Source organism: Drosophila busckii, chromosome 2R (assembly GCF_011750605.1).
Source record: "Drosophila busckii strain San Diego stock center, stock number 13000-0081.31 chromosome 2R, ASM1175060v1, whole genome shotgun sequence".
Taxonomy (NCBI): Eukaryota; Metazoa; Arthropoda; class Insecta; order Diptera; family Drosophilidae; genus Drosophila; species Drosophila busckii.
This window is the reverse complement of record NC_046605.1, coordinates 1,099,365-1,117,203: the sequence shown is the minus strand read 5'-3', so window position 1 is coordinate 1,117,203 and position 17,839 is coordinate 1,099,365. Positions and strand designations below refer to the sequence as shown.

At 41.1% G+C, this 17,839-nt stretch overlaps 3 protein-coding genes across 6 annotated transcripts in view; 1 reads left to right on the top strand and 2 right to left on the bottom strand.

Annotated features, from left to right (window-relative positions):
* Nucleotides 1-386: 386 nt before the first annotated feature.
* LOC108596364 overlaps nt 387-17,839 on the bottom strand; it is a 37,128-nt gene continuing 19,675 nt past the window's right edge. Inside the window, exons 13-15 of the transcript XR_001915045.1 lie at nt 13,666-13,668; nt 8,005-8,007; nt 387-399 (exon numbers count right to left, since the gene is read on the bottom strand). The gene's annotated coding sequence lies outside the window, so the exon portion shown is untranslated. The remainder of the gene's footprint in view (nt 400-8,004; nt 8,008-13,665; nt 13,669-17,839) is intronic.
* LOC108596365 (vacuolar protein sorting-associated protein 51 homolog) lies at nt 12,308-14,934 on the top strand. Of its 2 annotated transcripts, none has more exons than XM_017982029.1 (4): nt 12,308-13,267; nt 13,326-13,950; nt 14,006-14,640; nt 14,696-14,934. In XM_017982029.1, exons 1-4 carry the CDS (start codon nt 12,438-12,440, stop codon nt 14,802-14,804), a joined length of 2,199 nt encoding a protein of 732 aa, XP_017837518.1. In that variant the 5' UTR covers nt 12,308-12,437; the 3' UTR covers nt 14,805-14,934. The 2 variants fall into 2 exon arrangements, with proteins under 2 accessions (XP_017837518.1, XP_017837519.1); XM_017982030.1 differs by having other exon boundaries at nt 14,006-14,626; nt 14,696-14,783.
* On the bottom strand, nt 14,855-16,970 carry LOC108596367 (transcription factor grauzone). 3 transcript variants are annotated; one of them, XM_017982032.2, is made up of 5 exons: nt 16,847-16,970; nt 15,978-16,786; nt 15,697-15,891; nt 14,952-15,645; nt 14,855-14,896 (listed from the first exon to the last, which is right to left on the bottom strand). In XM_017982032.2, exons 1-4 carry the CDS (start codon nt 16,955-16,957, stop codon nt 14,958-14,960), a joined length of 1,803 nt encoding a protein of 600 aa, XP_017837521.1. In that variant the 5' UTR covers nt 16,958-16,970; the 3' UTR covers nt 14,855-14,896; nt 14,952-14,957. The 3 variants fall into 3 exon arrangements, with proteins under 3 accessions (XP_017837521.1, XP_017837520.1, XP_017837522.1); XM_017982031.2 differs by lacking the exon at nt 14,855-14,896 and having other exon boundaries at nt 14,935-15,645; XM_017982033.2 differs by lacking the exons at nt 14,855-14,896; nt 14,952-15,645 and having other exon boundaries at nt 15,849-15,891; nt 15,971-16,786.

Here is a 17,839-nt window from a genome sequence, read left to right as displayed (position 1 = left end):
TTGTTTGTTGTGTCATTCACAACTTTAAGCATTTATTAAACTGACTGTGTGTGTGTGTGTGTGTGAGCAACAACAATTGACAGCAAAACAAACGATTGTCATTGTCAAGTGTGTGCGTCAACCTTGACCCGCCGCGGCGTGTGACTAACCAAAAAAAAAAAAAAGAAATTTACCAAGCAGACTCTGTCTGAGTGTGTGTGTATGTTAAGCTTGTCTTTTGTCTGTGCCTTGTACGCTTTAAATTGAATTGTTAATTTTGCTCCTTTTTTAGGGCTGCGCGTTGTTCAAGTGAATCCTTTTTTGATTTTCAACTTTACTGCGCAAACAATTGACATTGTTTCAAATTTACGAGCACCTATTTCTCTATAGAAAACACATTTGCATAGTACTCGACGCTCTCTATATAGTATCTATAGCTAGCTGCCATTTCCATTCCATTATGCTGTCGTTTGTGCTTGTGTTTGTGTCCGCTACCTCAACGCGCATAAATCAAGCGCAAAGCACAAATATTTTCCCAGTGACAACAAATATATATCTATGTGTATATAATGACCATCTCCGCCCCCCTCTCTTGCTACACTGCTTACTTTTATTTGGTACCTGCCTTTGACTGCTCTTTGGCAAACCGCATTTTGTTTTATCCAATTTACTCGCTCTCTGGCTATAAAGTTTTTACTTTTAACTCTACACAATTTCACTTTTATAGCATACTTTTGTGCGCGCAGCGACTTTAAGCCCAAACAAACAACTCGCCTTGGATTCACTCTAAACTTTATAGTTGGCTTTACTTCAAATTTCATTTCTTTGGCTGCTCTGGTATCTTCAAATCAAATATCTTTCAGTTAGCGTAATCAGCTTCTAATATTTCTTGCTTTATTATTGCGCGCGCTCAACTCACTCCCCATAGTTTACTCTTTTTTGTCTTGTTTTTCTTTCTTCTTTTTTTTTTTTTTGGTTCTCTGCTTTGCAAACTGCTGCGGCTGGCGCTTTGCTGATTTCGTTTTGATTACGCTAAATTGTTTTCAGTTGGCAACGTTTCTCGTTTCTCGTTGCTGCGGCTGCGGCTGCTTTTGCTGCAATTTCTATTTCCCACTGATTTGCTTTATTTTTTATTGTATTTTATTCAATTTCATGCTGCGGCTTTTGTAGTTTCTATGGCGCTTTATTTATTTTACATAAAGCCGGCTCCTCCTAATTACTTTTATGACTAACTTCCCCAACTCATCAACTTCTAATTTATTTTTTATGCATTATTTGTACTTGCCGCTGAACTGATAAGTTCCATGTAAATAGAAATAGCGTGTGGCCGGCGCTCTATGTACATAAGAAAATAAATATGTATAAACATTAGTGTTTGCAGTGTAATTTGGCCACTGAACAAATGACCGCACTTTGTATGAAATAACTTTGGCAATAGATTATGTCCCAACAATGAGAGAAAAAGTAAAAGTTTGTGCGTGTGTTGAAATTTTATAATCTAAGCTCTTGGCTGGGGGTCAACAATATTCAAATCAGCGTAACATTCTATATTGTATTAAAGATTAAAAGTTAAGTATACACATATATTATTATTATATTTTGTCATGTGCTCTTAGCCAGGGGTCAACAACTTTATGCGAATATTCAAATCAACTTGACATGCTAAGTTGTATTAAAGATTAAGTGTTGGCATATAGGCATATATTATTATTATATTTTATTGTGATAATATAAGTTAATTTATTTAAAATTAATTTAATTTCTTTCCAAAAAGTTATGCACATTTAGTATAAATAATATAGATTATTATCTATTAAAGATTACAAATTAAGTATACGCATATAAACAGATTAAAATTAGGTTCAAATTTAAAAATTCGCACGCATTAAATATACTTTGCTATATTTCTAGATTGACACCTCCAATACAGTTGAAAATGTTAGTTTTTCCAAGAAAAGTTGAATGTGTCAATAAACAGGGCTGCTAGGACTTGCTCGCAATAATTTGATTTAAATAAACTGTACAGGGTCAAAATTTCGAAAAATATGAGCTACGTGGTCAAAAAGCTTCCATTAAAGTCTGCATATTTAAAAATAATATTGCAAAATCGTCGTTTGTAATAATGTGAGTCAAATAAATATTAAATAGCCTATTAGCAGTACATAAATTGTATTTTTTATATTCAAAATCATGGTCTAGCATAATTAGAGGTTTACTAAATTTCTAGATTGATACCTCCAATACAAGTTACAAATGTTAGAATATTATACGAATATGCAAATCAGTATTAAAGATTAAAAGTCAGCATATAGGCATATATTTTATTAAGTGATAGTTAATATATTTAAAGGCTCATTTTTTATTATCAAAAGTAATTTAATTTCTTTTCATAAAGTAATGAAAATGCTAAGGATAATATAATCGTATTTAGAATAAAATAATTGTTTAACTACTTGTTTAATTTTTTTAAAAAGATATTCAATAAAATATAATACAAATTCGCAAACAAATGAACGCAATTATAGTTAGTAATATTTGAAAATAGTTTAATATGCACTAATATCTCAAAGTAAGTTTAAATTTCATATTTAAAATGTTGACTGTTCGACTTTTTGAACTGTCTTAGCTGTCGAAACTTTCACTTGCTTGGGAATTAGCCTAGAAAAATAACTGGCTTAAACAGAGGCCCTGCTATTTGGATTAGCTAGCGCTTAATCTATGCCCAACAAGTTGAATGCATAAAGTTGTAGCTTTAAATTATAAGCACTGCAAAACTTTTACATACTCTATAATTCGAGTTTGCGATAAGCGCAAACATAAAATTGCAGCTTGCAGCTGGCAAACAGAAATAAAATGCAGGAAAAAACTTTCGCAAATACGCGCTGAATAAAAGAAAATACACACGGAGGTCACAAAGCACGTGCGAGCTTAACAAAATGGCGCACCACACACACACACACAAACAGAGCAGAGCAGAGTGGAGCAAAAAATAGAAAATTAGAGCAAATGTTTTTTACTAGTGTTTAAATAAAGTTATACTTTGTTAACTTTTTTTAGTCAAATGTAAATTTACACAGAACGCAGCGAAAAAGTGTGTGGGGAATTTACGTGTGGCAATTGCCAACTAATGAGCAAAAGGCAACTTGCAATTTGCATCCTTATCGAGCATCCTATTTGTCAGCTGCCAAGTTCCAATTATGCGTTTGTCGTTTGCACTATCTTCACATGTTGAGAGAGAGAGAGAGAGAGAGAGAGAGAGAGAGAGCAAAAAGTATTAGATGTCTTCCTTTTTCTAGTTTCTCGTTACTTGCTTTTAATGCAAATTGCTTTTTGCACTGCGTTTTCGCATTTGTGTCAACTAACAAGTTGACATTTGACATTCCCTCTCACTCACTCTCGCTCTCTCTCTCTCGCTCATGCAGTGCAGCTGCCATTTGCAAATATCAATTTCAGCTAAAGTTTAGCATTGAGAGCTAAAATCAATTATGAGTTTAGCTTTGAGTTTTTCTCGAGGGCGTTGGGGCGTGTTGCACGTAATCAGTGATCAGCTGAGTAAATTGAAGGCCACGCCACGCCCACAAGCTACACACACACACACATGTAAGCCGCGCTTCGATTTAACAAAAGCTGCTCAAATATGCAGTGACATTGAGGCAAAGGCAAATGTCAGCGTGCAAAGGGAGCAACGCAGCGAGTGAGAGTGAGAGCAAGTTCTGTTCACAATGCCAAAGCAACATTGTATGCATTGTAATATGTGGCATGTGGCATGTTGCAAGCTTCCCCAAAAAGGTCAAACCAAATATTTTCATTGACAGTTATATAATAATAAGAGATGGCAATGCCAACAATATGCACATATTATTATAATGAAGTGTAAATTTCATTAAGAAATTTAATAAAATATGCAGCTCAATTCGGTTTGATTTATACGCTTATATAAACAAATGCAAAGTGAGTTGAACATTTAATACTTAATATAATTAATGTGGCTGTGCATTGCAATAAGATATATTATAAAATATGCAATTAAATGCAGTTTAATTTATTCTTTTAAATTAGTTATAACTTTTAATGCAATTTATATTATTCAATGCTTTTAATTGCAGTTTCAATTGAACGCTTGGCTGCTTAACATTTAAATTGTGTAAGTTACGTATACGTCATATTTGGCTAATTAAAAGTCAGTCACTGTGGTTGCATAAGTAGCAACAAGCAACAAAAAGAAAGCAACAGAACGCAAATGCGCTCAGCTGTCAACAGCAGCTGACAAATATACACACACACACACACACACACATATATGTATATGAGCAGCACACAGTGCGTATGTGTGTTCTGCTTGCGTAACGTAAAAGTAGCCTTGAACCGAGCCGAGCCTGGCGTAGCAGAGCGTCGAGCAGCGCAGCGGGTGCGCTTTCAATGGATTTGCATTCCATGCGCTGCACACACACTTCCAAGGTCAGACACACACACAGAGACAGAAAACAAAAGCTCAGCCCACAAATGACAGTTTTGCGGCAAACAAGTCTAGATCCTTAGATTTTATGAGCCACACACACACACATTTGAAAGCTTTGCCTAATTGACACTCAAACGTTAATGCAACGTGTGCAACATTAAATTGCAAAACTGGCGTCAAGTAGTGAACAAATCTTGTTACTTGCCGTGCGTTACTCATACGTTTTTTTTTTTCTACTGCTTTTGCTGTTGCGATTTATTGGCGCCTCTTTGCAATATAATGACGTTGAAGCACGCAGAGCAACAGCCAGTACCCCCCCAAAAAAAGAAACGAAAAAGAAAGTAGAAAGCAGAAACGAAATGAAACAAAGCGTAGAACGTCGTAGACGTAACGAGCGTTGAATAATGACGTCAAATGCAAAGAGGGTTGCCAGATTAACTGCGGACTTGAAAGTTTTCGGTTGAAGGGTTTACCGAGCAGCACAATTTAATTGACATATTTTTTTTTTTGGGGTGGCCTAGGGTGGCGCTAAGTAAATAAAACAAGGTTACAAATAAAATTCTTATAGCATGCTTTTAGGGGCTGCCGCAACGTAATTAAAAAAATGAATTTTTTATAAGGCAGCCGCTACTATTAAAAGTTGTAGTCTTAAAAATAATTGAATTGATCAATTAAAACTAAGTTAATTAAATATAGTAGAAAGTTTAAGTTTACATGTGTATTAAATTCATTGCAACAAGCTAATTTTCAGCTGCGCTTGTTACTTTTGACATTTAAACGCGTTTCAGCTGCTAGACAACTCCCCCCCTTAGATAGCTATGCTGCTATGTGCTTGTTATTTGAGTCACCCTCGCACACACACACAAACAAATTTTTTTTTTAGAATCTGTTAGGCAAACGTGCAACTGGCGAGCTATTTAATGCGCCTTTTTCGTTTCAGTTACGACTGCCAGCCAACCAGCCAGCCACCCCCTGCCACGCCTCCCTTAGGAGCGTAGCAGCTTTGCTAGCAGCTAGAAGCTCTTTCATTTCATTTTATTTCTGGCTTTTGCTTTCTGCTTTGGCGTTGTGTGCAACTTGGTCATAAAAATTCGAGTAACATTTATGACCCACATCAGAGAACGTAGAAGAAGTAGAAAGGAAGAAGCAGCAGCAGCAGCAGGCAGCGCTGCCGCCGCCTTTTGACTGCGCTGCGTGTTCGCATATTTTATTTAACTGTTTAATTTTGTTGTCGCTGTTGTTGTTGTGCTTTGTTATAAAAACAAAACAAGCAGCGTTTGTGCTCTTTTTTTTTCAGCGCTGTGCATTTAGTTTTGACTTTAACTGTTAATGTTAACCCTAGGTGGCCCCCACGAAACATACAAATTTTTCAAGGTTAAATATGCGTAACAGTTAATGTTGAAGTTGCGCAAGGATTTGCGTGTCGACACACACACACATACAAACACATGCATATGTAGCGCACTTAACCCGCCTTACTAAGCACTTACCATTCGTGTTGTTGTTGTTGCTGCTGCTGCAGTTTGCGCCATATTTGTTTTTGTTTTTGTTGTTTTTGCTGGATTTGCATGCAAGCGCGTCGACGTTTAATCTTTTGCTCCTTTTGCTTAACGTGACCCAGTTTGCTTTGTTTTGCGTGTTTATCTTGCACACACGTTTCGATTTGGCGGCTGCTGTAAACCGCCTGTTGTTGTTGCTTGTTACTTTGCTTCGCTTTACAGTTAAAGTGGCAAAATCAGAGTGCACAACAGTTAGGCAAATGCATAGAAATTGATTTGATTGCTTTTTGTTCTGCGTTACTTTCACTTTGTTTAACCTCCGCGCGTTTAACTTTGTGCGTTGTGTTTTGTTTGTTTGTTTGTTTGCTTGTTTTGGCTTGTATAACTGTATACTGTCTGTGCGTTGCTACATTGATTTTTCACTTAACTTTAACTTGAACTTCTAGTCGCTTTACCATTTACTTCTTCTCGTGTGTGTTCACACATTTTATTTGTAGCGCGTTTTTCATTTCGTTTGCCACTTTTCGCGCGCGCGTTCTGTCTTTGCTGTATTCGTATGCGTATGTGTTTATGTTTGTCTGTGTGTGTGTGTGTGTAAATTTCTAAGTATGTGTGTGCTTTAGCAGGTGGTATAGAAATTCCACTGTTTTTAATGCGCTCCTCGCCGACACACGTCCGCACGCGACGACTCCTCACACATTTCTGAGTGTAAGGAACAGAGAGACAGAGAGACGACAAATTGCAGCGCGCGCGCTTCACATTTAACTGTTTACGTTTAATGTCTCTCTCACTAAAGAGCGCACTCGCTCTCTCAACTGCTTGTTGGCGGCGCCAGCATGTCTACGCATAAATAATATGCACGTGGCAACTGCCAAGAGAGAGAGCGCGCGCTACTCTGCACTCTATGGCTACACTGCAAAGTAATTCCTTGCATGACAGTTAGGCTTTAGCGACTATTTAAGCACACTACGCTACAATTAATAAGCAAATAAATTAATTTGCTTACACTCAAATAATAGTATATTTGTTTATTTATTTGCTTTAATAAAATGTATTATTTGCATGGCGTAGCGCATTGCACTGTGTGCATAGCCTATGCATTGCTAAATTTATTATAGCTATGCACGCATAACTGTAAACAAATCGCAGCAGCAATGCCAAGCACTACACACAGTTCAATTTAAATTGCTTTTGCTTGCTCTCACACATGCGCTCTCTCAGCAGTGCACAGTGCGCAGCTGCTTAAGAAGTTTGGCGCGCTCTCTCTAACTCGCTGTCGCTGCTGCTGCCGCTGTCGACGCCCACAACTTATGCTGCGGCAGCGACTTCGACTGCGACTGCATGCTGAGCACGTGAACTTTTGTGTTTACTTTTTAATTTACTTTTTTTTCTGCTCTGTTGCTGTTGCTGCTGCTGTCGCTGCCTCAGCTAGCGCTTGCTTTTGTTTTGTGCTTGCATGTGCTTGTTGTTTCATTCATTGCGTGTGGTGTAGCTTGTACTGTTTGCTTTTTTTAGCTCTAGCCCGATCGGCAGCATGCAGCCTTAGCTGTGTGTGTGTGTGTTGGTTGTTTGTCTATGGAAATTGGCGCAAAATATGCCCCAGTTGGTTAGCCCCCAAAAGCAGTTATGCTTATGCGCCAACTGCATTTGCTTTCTTTTAGCCCCAGCATGCAGCATTTTGCATATGCTTGGCTGCCATTTTGCATTTGCTTGAGTCTAGTGCTGAATTATGCATGCTGATTGTTATGTGTGTTGGTCCGGGGCATGCCACAACAGTAGATGCCACAAAAATTCCAGCTACACAGCTACAGCTACAGTGGGTCGTTGTGCCTGTCGGCTGTGCAGCAATTAACAAATTATATGCCTAAACAAAGATTTTGATTTGCAAGGATGCAACAACTGTACGTGCAACAGCAGCAGCCATATTGTCGCTAGAGCAATAGACTACGGATATGTTGGTCGTAACTCATATGCCATGTCTCTATTGCCATGAGTAATTGCTCTCGAGCATGTCTATCTGTCTGCTACGGTCTCCGGTCTGGTCGGCCCTTGGTCAGGTAACCCAACTCCCTTGCAGCTGCTGCAGCACGTACTGGCTGCTGCCATTACGGCCGTAGTGCTCCACGTGCCGCCCACTTGTCAAGGTAAACTGTTGATTTCGGTGTCGTTCACATTCGTCTGTCTATGTGTGTGCCTGTGTGTGTGTTTGCATATTTTGTTTTGCTGCTGCGGCTCATAATGACATTACGAGGCAACTAAGGCCTGGGCAACATGTTGGCAGCTGCAACTCTCCCCCCCGCTTCAGTCAGCACTCAGCAGTTTGCAGTTTACATTTAAACCATTTGGCAGGCAATGCAAATTTCATAGCATTCCATTGAGCGTTGTCATAAAATGTGACAAAATGGCGTACACACGCACACAGGCACACACACACACACACTGGGCTAGCAGGTGTGGCTGCTTGGGTTTTATTTTTGTACAGCGTCGATAATTTAATGCATGTACAAAAGCGAAAATACACAGTTTTGGGGCATATAAAATCATTCGGGCTCCCAAAGGGTTCAAAGACAGCTGCCAAACCCTTTTTCTGCCTGTGTGTGTGTGGTCCTAAATATAGATGTTGGCCCTGTGCCTATAAAGCATTTATTCATTTCATTGACCAATTCAACTCTAAATAGTGGTTAACAGTTGTTGTTGTTGTTGCTGGCTTTAATATACTGCCAGTCGTTAACCACAAAGGGAATACTCTAGATAATCAAAAGCAGCTAACAGCATGAGCGTCGATTTAAAAGGGAGCTAAATATTGCCAAGGCATGTTGCTAGCAGCAAAGTTGCTGATCAGACATGTTGTGTGTAGAAAAGTATGCAATGAAAATTTAATTTTCATCCGTAAACTTAACATGTTGCTAAGTAATGTTGCTAGCAGCTTGTTGCTATGCACAACGATCAGTGAATGTTGCGCTTAAGCTTAACATGTTGCTAGCAGCTTGTTGCTAAGAAAACTTTGTTGCTTGCAAACTTTGCGCAATTAATTTCAAATTTAAACCCTTTTGCTGCAGGCGCCTTTGTTTTTTACGTTATTTGCTATAATTTATGCACATTTCAGGGGTATTACAAAACGTTTCGCTCTGTTACAAATTTATGTGCGAAACGCTTTTTGTTGATTTTGCGGCGCCAGAGCATAAAACAAACCGCAGCTTGTAATTAATTGAATTTATGTGATGAATGCACGTAAATGCGAACATAGTATTCAATGTTTGTCTGAATGTGTGTGTGTGTGTGTGCGCATAAACATTAATCCTGTATGCAAATTGGAATCAAATGTAGACACAAAATTAGCGCAAGCTAATTCACAACTAACCACAAAACTGAATAACTCATGTACAGTCAATCCAATTATAGCACACTAGACAAACTAACAGTTACATAGTTACATATGTATTGGTGTGTGTGTGTTTTTTGCAGCTTACGCAATCAGTTTTGTCAATTGGCATTTGGTCTATGTTTGTTTTACATTTAGAGCTACGTGCACAACAAACTGAGCGAGCTGTAAATGAGGGCGCAGCAGTGTGGGCGTGGCATGGAGTTGCAGCAGCTGAGGGTTGTCACTTGTCAATGGCTGTGCGTGATCGATGCGCCACTCTAAAAATTTTACAAAAAAAATCAAACAGGCAACAGTTAAGCTTTGAATTGAATTTTTATATAGAGAGAGAGTGAGTGTGCGAGCGAGACAGCGCGTTGTAGCTTTGCCTCTCATGGGCCACATTAATGTCAATTTTGATGCCTGATTTATGGCAACGCATTTGGGGCACGTTGTGTCAGGGCCATCGTGGCTTCATTTGAATTCAATTGGCTGCTGCTGAGATTCTCGGCGAAAGGCAAAAGCCAAGAGATGTCACGACTGCGAGGCACGTGACCCGCTAACCTTAAAAGCAACAAACTGTCTGTCTGTCCGCAGACAGCTAGCAGGCACTGTAAGTGCACTCAAACAAAAACACTAAACAAATACGTTTTCATATTTTTAAAAAGCTTTGACTTAAATTCGCTTATTTTCAACTGCATTGACAACGTCAAACAAACTTTGTTGCAACATTTTGACAGCCTCCAATCGAGGCTCAGCTCGCCTCGTTTACTTTGCCTTTGGGCTTTATCTATTTTCCAACAGTTTTTGGCAGAGTTTTCCCTCCCCCAACCCCCCTACCCCACACAGTGAAATTGCAACGGAGCCTTACACCTGCGTTTTGCATTTTAGCGTTATTAAAGCGCCCCCTGGTGTCAGCCGCATGCATGTTGGTTTTTATGGCCGGAAGCACTTTATGCGCCAGATTTATAGCCCAAGATTGCATACGCTGCCGTCCCATTTGGAGTAGGAGTAGCAGCTGATAAAGCTGTCGCCACTTTGCGTCTTTAAGACAATTTGGCCAGTAGGTGGCGCCACCCACCCACCATACATATGAGTTATGTCATGGCTTGTCAACTTGTTTGGCTTTCATTTACTACGACTGTCCACGCTTAGAGCAGACGGACGCCACTTGACTGACGAACTGTGGGCCATGAACAACTAACGGCACTTGGCAGTAATCCACGCCAAGCGTGCGACCATGCCAGTCCATTAAAACGAATGACTCGCGTGGGTGGACACAAAACTTGCGAAAGAGAAAATTGAAAACAAACTGGGCTTGAGTTTGAATTCTTACGAATTAGCAGCCTAAAGTGCTGTCAAATTATGGTAGACCAACTATTTTTTTTTCAACTCTGCGAGCTGCCCTCGCTTATAACTTCCGTGCTCATCGCAGTCGTCTTCGCAGCGTTAAGTGTACTCAATGCAGCACTGAAATTCATTTAACGACTTGGCGCACTTCACCAAGAACACACACACAGTAAAAAAATAAAACACACACATGCGAAAGTTGTTCCTGTTGCGCGCAGGGAGAAGAAAAAGTTTGAGTAGTGGGTGGGAGTAACAACAGCAAGACAAAAGTCGACAATGGATGTAACTGTTACTTGACCTTGACACGTTCGACGTTCCATGCGCGTCGTTAGTGTGTGCAACAACCACCCACCCACACACACACACCCACCCACAGGTGTACGCCTTTTTGACATTCGCTCTGCTTACGTAAATTCAATTTTCAATTTGACGGAAAGTAAAGCTGCTCAGCATAAGTGAGCGAAAGAGAGGGCAGCTAGAGAGCGCCTGCAAGTATGCAACGCCTTAGCAGCATTGCCACATGACACATGAGCAGGTGTGGCAAGCTGTAGGCGTTGATTTACACACACACACACACACGCAAGTTGAAAATAAATTCGTTTGCAAAAGGTCAAATCTGAATGTATTTGAAATGTTGCCCAAATAAAATACACACACACATACACATACAGCTGCAGAGCATAAAATGAAACTTTTACTTTCAGACTGCCGCCTGTGCGAAATCCAAGCAAAGTAGAAAACTTGTTCATCCGCACACACACACACACACATACAAATACAAATGTGTGTGAGGTAAAGTGTGGCTAATGCTGGGCAATTGCACACAAGCACCGTTACTCAGAGGCCGTGACGCCCAAGAGCGTTAGCGTGGGCGCATAATGAGATTTACAATACGTAGATACTATATAGACAGCAGCATGAGGGTGGGCGGGTGCTGGGTTGGCTGCGTGGGCAGCTGCTTTATTTATTCATAATCACTTCAGAAATTATACAACAACAAAGAAAAAGAGTAGCAAATAATGAGCTTGGCTGGCTTAGATTATTAGTTCGCATAGCCCAGTCTCGGGATTTGTCACGCAATCTGTCACAGTCAGCGGATAATAAATATATATAAGCTTTGTAATAATCAAAACAATGCACTTACCGGCGGCAACAGCAAGAATTGTTGTAGCAAGCAACAGCAATATATTGTTGATGTTTTCCATTGTGCAAATGTTGATAGAATGATTTAGTACGCTTTGAATATTGTTTACTGGGCTTATCTGTAGAGTTCAAATAAACACTACACAATTTCCAAGTGCGGCTTTGTCGCGCGGTAAACACGCTTATCAACAACGCGTGATTACACGCACGATCAGCAAAATACGACACACTACAGTATGTACTGCATAACGGCGACACTTGTTTATCAACAATTTGTTAATCTTATATATTAAGCTCAACTTTTAGTTGCTCAAAATGACAGCACATTTTAGCGCGAACTAAAGCATCGATGCTCACTGAGTACGCAGGGTTGCAATAGCATTTGCGCTGTTAAGCTCCAGTGGCACTGTTAAGTCAACATAACATTAAAATATTAACATAACTCGCTCATCGCTATCGATTATTGATAACTATTTGGCGATTAAATTCTTATTTGCACATATTTTTTATATTATATTAAAGAATAAACGTAAACAAAAGCAGCCAAGTATGCAAAACGGGCGACTGCAATAAATACAATTTTATTTAATGTAACTGCAAACCACAGAACACACAAATTCGTAGTGCGAACGCGTTTATTCGAAATATGGACGATAAAGAGAATCCCTATGACATGGACAGCTCCAGCTTTGATGCGGACAGATATCTGGAGCGCCTGCTCAAGGACTGCTCGCTGCGGCAAATAATGGATACAGAAGCAGCTGTGGTCAAGGATACACAAACTTTGCACTCGGATATGCAGACGCTGGTGTATGAGAACTACAACAAGTTTATATCGGCTACGGATACCATACGCAAGATGAAGGACGACTTTAAGCAAATGGAGTCGGATGTTAATCTGCTAATGAACAAAATGCAGTCCATAACAACGTTCAGCGAGCAAATAACGGGCACGTTGCAGGGCACACGCTCGCAGCTGTGCCGCTTGAGTGAGAAGCACTCGCTGCTAAAGCGACTGCAATTTCTATCCACGCTGCCAGCGAAGCTCAAAGCGCTTATTGAGGAGCAAAACTATGCGCAAGCGGTGCAGGATTATCTGCATGCACAGAAGGTATTCGCGCAGTATGGCAAGCAGCCTTCATTTGATGGCATCAAGCTGGACTGCGATGCTATAATGGAGGAGCTGAAGCAGCGCCTGCGGCAGGACTTTCAAAAGGCGGGCAATACAGCGCAATCGCTAACAGAAATAGGTGAGCTGCTGCTGCAGCTGGATGAGCAAACCTCGGATTTGGCCAGCGAAATGCTGCGCTGTGCGGGCAAGCGGCTGCATGAGCAGATTGTTATGCTGCAGGATCAAACCGAGCGCGATATGCTGGAGTTTGTGGACATGGGCATTGATGGTTTTCTCAACGATTTAGCGCTAGTGGTTACCTCCTACTTTGACATGTTTGTAGCCAAGCACTATGAGCACGAACGGTAGGTAGCTCACAAAACTTTTGTTCCAGCTTAACATAATTTTTTTACTTACCCATAGCGACGACTTCCAGGAGCATGCGCTGCATGAGCTCAACATTTTTCTCAATCAGCAAATTGACAAGTATCTGACGCTTGTGCAGGATCGCGTGGAGTCGGACATTGGCTTTGGTGATACGCAAGTTATGCTGCGCGCCTTGGATCGTCTGCATCGTCGTCTGCAGGCAATGCGCAACATATGCCGCGGACTGCAAGTGCAACGCAATACGCTGGACATTATTATAGCTGCAGCTCATCAGCTCTGCGATGCGCATAGCAAAAGCTTGAAGGATCACTTTGCGGACAGCTTGAGCGCTGTGCGGCTTTCGTTGGTATCCGCCAAGAACGATGTGCAGCTGAACGATCTCATCAGCAATTTGTATGTAGCCATGGTGGAGAAAATCAAGGGCGTGCTGCAGGATTTGCTCATATTTCTGCGCACCGACTGGAGCTTTAACATCAAGGCGGAGCACAAGGGCGCGCTGTGTGTGGAGGGCATACGAGAGCAGCTGCTCATAGGATTTCTGCGTCATATATCGAAGGTTATGTGTGGCTTTGCCGATGCCAGCAGCTCCAGTCCGCCCAATCTGCTGCTGGTGCTATCCAAAACGTGTCTGGAGCTGGAGCAACAAGGCGTGCATATACTCGTAAGTGTTTACTATTATAAACTTTGCTTTAAAGCTTAAGTCTTGCCAATTACAGCTCGCGCTGGTGGATGATCTTTATGAAATAGACTCGGAGAACAGCGCAACGCTGACGCATGAAACGGAAATCTGCGCTGAGATGCGTGAGACGGCGCAGTCCTTGCTGGATGCATATGTGCGGCTGCAGGGCACCAATATAAGCCAAATGCTGCGCAAGAGCGTGGAGACAAGAGATTGGCTCAACTGCCTGGAGCCGCGTTCGGTGCGTGCGGTTATGAAGCGCGTGGTGGAGGAGCTGGGCAGCATTGAAACCGTTGTGGCCAGCTTGTATGAGTCGACATCCGCTGCTGGCTTTCGCACCACAGCCAGCAGCGATTCCAGTCGCAAAACCTACTTTAGCAACTTTAATGCCAGCAAGCCGCAGTATCGCTCCAATTGGTCCAACTACACACCCTCGCAGCTAGAGTCCAGCTATGTGTCCAATATACATCGTTTGTTCTCCGAGCGCGTGGACATTTTTACTTCCGTAGAGTTTAGCAAGGCTTCCATTGTCATGGGCATCATTAAGATTGGGCTGAAGACGCTGCTGGAGTGCGTGCGCCTGCGCACCTTTAGCAAGTTTGGACTGCAGCAAATTCAAGTGGATGCGCACTATCTGCAAATGAATCTCTGGCGCTTTGTAAGCGACGAAAAGTGAGTCTGCTATTCCATGCTTAGTGCTTAAAACAATTTCTGTTTCATCTTGCAGTTTGGTTAATTTTTTGCTGGATGAAATTCTGGGCTCTGCAGTGCATCGTTGTCTGGAGTCGGTGCTAATGGAACCCAATGCTGTGGAGATTATCTGTGAGCGTGGTTAGTACTACTTCCAATCAATATTAGTCGACAATACACATTCCAATTACCATAAATAACTACAACATTATATTTATTTTGTTATGCGCTGCTTAGCCTAAGGATTAAACTAATAAAATATACACAAAAACAAAATAGTTAAGAACTTTTACCTTTGACTACTCTGTGCTATGCATATATTCTATATACTCTATGGTCTCGCCCTTGAAGTCCTCATCGTCGTCGTCGTCATCATCATCCGCTGTGCTTAGCAATATTTTATGCGTCTGCTCATCCTCTGTGGTTATGGTTATGAGTTTGCTCTCACTTTGAGTGGGCTCCATGCGTTTCTGCAGTCGCGCCTGGCGCGCTTCCTTAAACTCTTTGGGATGACGTATCTTGCGATGCGCATGCTTGTTGGCATTCGAGTTGAAGGTCTTGGGACAGTGCGGACACTTGTACAGCACCTCGCCTGTATGCGTAGCCATGTGCTCCTTGAGCGTTATGGCTTTCTTGAACTTTTTGCTGCACACACTGCAGGCGTGCACGCGATCCGAGATGTGCACATAGCGCTGATGGCTGAGCATGGCGCTGCGATTGGGCGACACCTTGCCACATATGCTGCAAGTGCATTTCTCCGAGCTGTTATTGTGACGCTTTATATGCTTCTTCAGACTATATTTGTTCTTGTGCCAGGAGCCGCAAATGTCGCATTGCACTTTGGGCTCTGTGACGCCCGCATGCTCCAGTTGATGACGTTGGAAGGCAGCACGTCCACGCACAACTTTCGCACATATATCGCACATGGTGCCATAATTGCCATGCAGCATTCTCACATGTGTAGCCAGCATGGATACAGTGGCAAAACTGTGAAGTAAACTATTAGTAAAATATTTCATTTTATTTCTTAGTACGCACCGTCTGTTGCAAAGATCGCAGGGCACATTGCGCTCCTGGTGCACAACGCGATGCTGATCGAGCAAATATTGTTTGGTAAACTTTTTGGGACAATGCTCGCAAATGAATTTCTTCTCCTCATCCGGCTGATGCTTCAGCAGCTCATGATTACGCAGACACTGCTTGTCCGCAAAGCTTCTATCACATAGTTCACATCTGTAAGCAAACCATATATATTAGTTATGCATGACTTTATAGATATAAATAAAGTTTTAACATGGTCCTCGCACTTTACCACTCACTTAAATATCTCTGGATTGGCATGCCTGTCTATATGGTCGGTAAGGAAGGAACGTTTGTAGAACTTCTTGTTGCAGCAGACCGCGTAGCCTTTGCGATTATGCTGCTGCAACATGTGCGTCAGCAGCTCCCGAAATGTTGGCTGCACCTCGCAGCAGACGCTGCACGCTAATTGCATATGCTGCTTTATTTTCTGATCAATCTCCAGCATGGATTGCTTATAGTCCACATAACGTTTTCTTTTGGGTTCGCTCGTTTGCTTGCTAACTGGCTGCTTGCTAGCTAACTTGGGTCTGCCTCTGCCTCGCTTTGCTGCAGTTGCTTGCTCCTGCTTTTCTGCATCAGCTTTGATTTTAGCGCGCGTTGCACGCGTCTCTATCACGCGTTCAATTCTTGGCGCATCTATTTCTGGCTTCTCATTAACCTCCGCTTCATCTATGGGCTCAATGGTAAACTGTTCATCAGCAGCTATTGTCTGCTTGGACAGCACCTCAAGCAGAAACTGCTCATTGCTAAAGCTGTCAGCTTCAATACTCTCATGTCCACTCGCACAATCATCATCCAAAGCTAGCGCCCCACTCAAACTTTCATCCTGCTGGCTCAACAGCAGCTCCTTTGAGTCGTCTGCTGCCTCCTGCTGCTCCGCTTGCTCCTGTTGCTCCACTTGCTCCGCGCTGTTGCTTTTTATGGAGAATCGTTCCGTCAGCAAACGATGCGCCTTCTCCACACTTTCATAAAACTCATGAAAATCGTGCACACGCGTCCAACATTTACTGCAAATCTCTGTCGATATGGGATCATCCTTCTTGGGCTGTAATTAAATCATTATGTTGATAACTCTTAGCAACAAAATAGAAATTTTCCAACTTGCCTGAAACCAAAAGTATTTGCCCAACACACTTGCCACGCTTAGCGTCAAGCCAACGCCTTCGAATATAGTTATTGTGTCCTCGGCGCTATTTAGGCACAGTCGACAAATCATTTTAAATGTTTTTAAAACAATTCACAAATTTTTTAACCAAATTCATTTGTTGATATTTTATCGATAAGTAAACATGTACGATAGATGTGCGCACTGTGGAACTGTTGTAAGATATCCATAAATTTTAGCGAGTATTATCCACAATAAGCACAGCCCAGCAAATAGACATACGCATATGTGCGAGAGAGACGCATATATATGCTACAGCTGCCTGTCGATAAGCCTAAGCCAAATGAGTAAGAAGAAGAAGGATAACAAATAAGAGCCCGCCACCCGCCAAGTCTTGAATTAGCTTAACAAGCAACAAAAAATGTTAAATATTAGTTTTCTTATATTTGGAGAATTGGTAATTTATTTAAGATAATGTTGAATTATTTGTTATGTTATCATATGTATAACTAAGTTCTTGATGTTTATTTGTTGGTATTCTTGTTTAACTAAATAAGTAATTACATTTTAAATCACAGCAGTCTTTTAAAAATAGATTTTTTTCGCAATTTGTGTTCAATCCACTAACAAACAAATCAAATTTTAACTATATGTTTTAAATTAAACGGAATCAAAAGAGCCTTACACACTAATGCTTACGAATAACGGAGCAAAAACTGCATACTAACTACAGTTGATTATATTAACTAGTATATAACGTACTTTAAAGTGTGTGTGAGTTTTTCTCTTGAAATTGCAGTATTGTGAAAAAAGAAATTACATTTATTAGTTGCTAGAAAACAATTAATGAAGAAAAATTTTGCTACTGGAATGCATTAAAACATCAGTTCCTAGAGTTTTGGCTCTGTACGCTAGGTGGCGGTATGTGCAGTTGACGAAAAATAATAAATCTATGCTAACTACGCTTAATAATAGAGGAAATTGTTGCTTGAG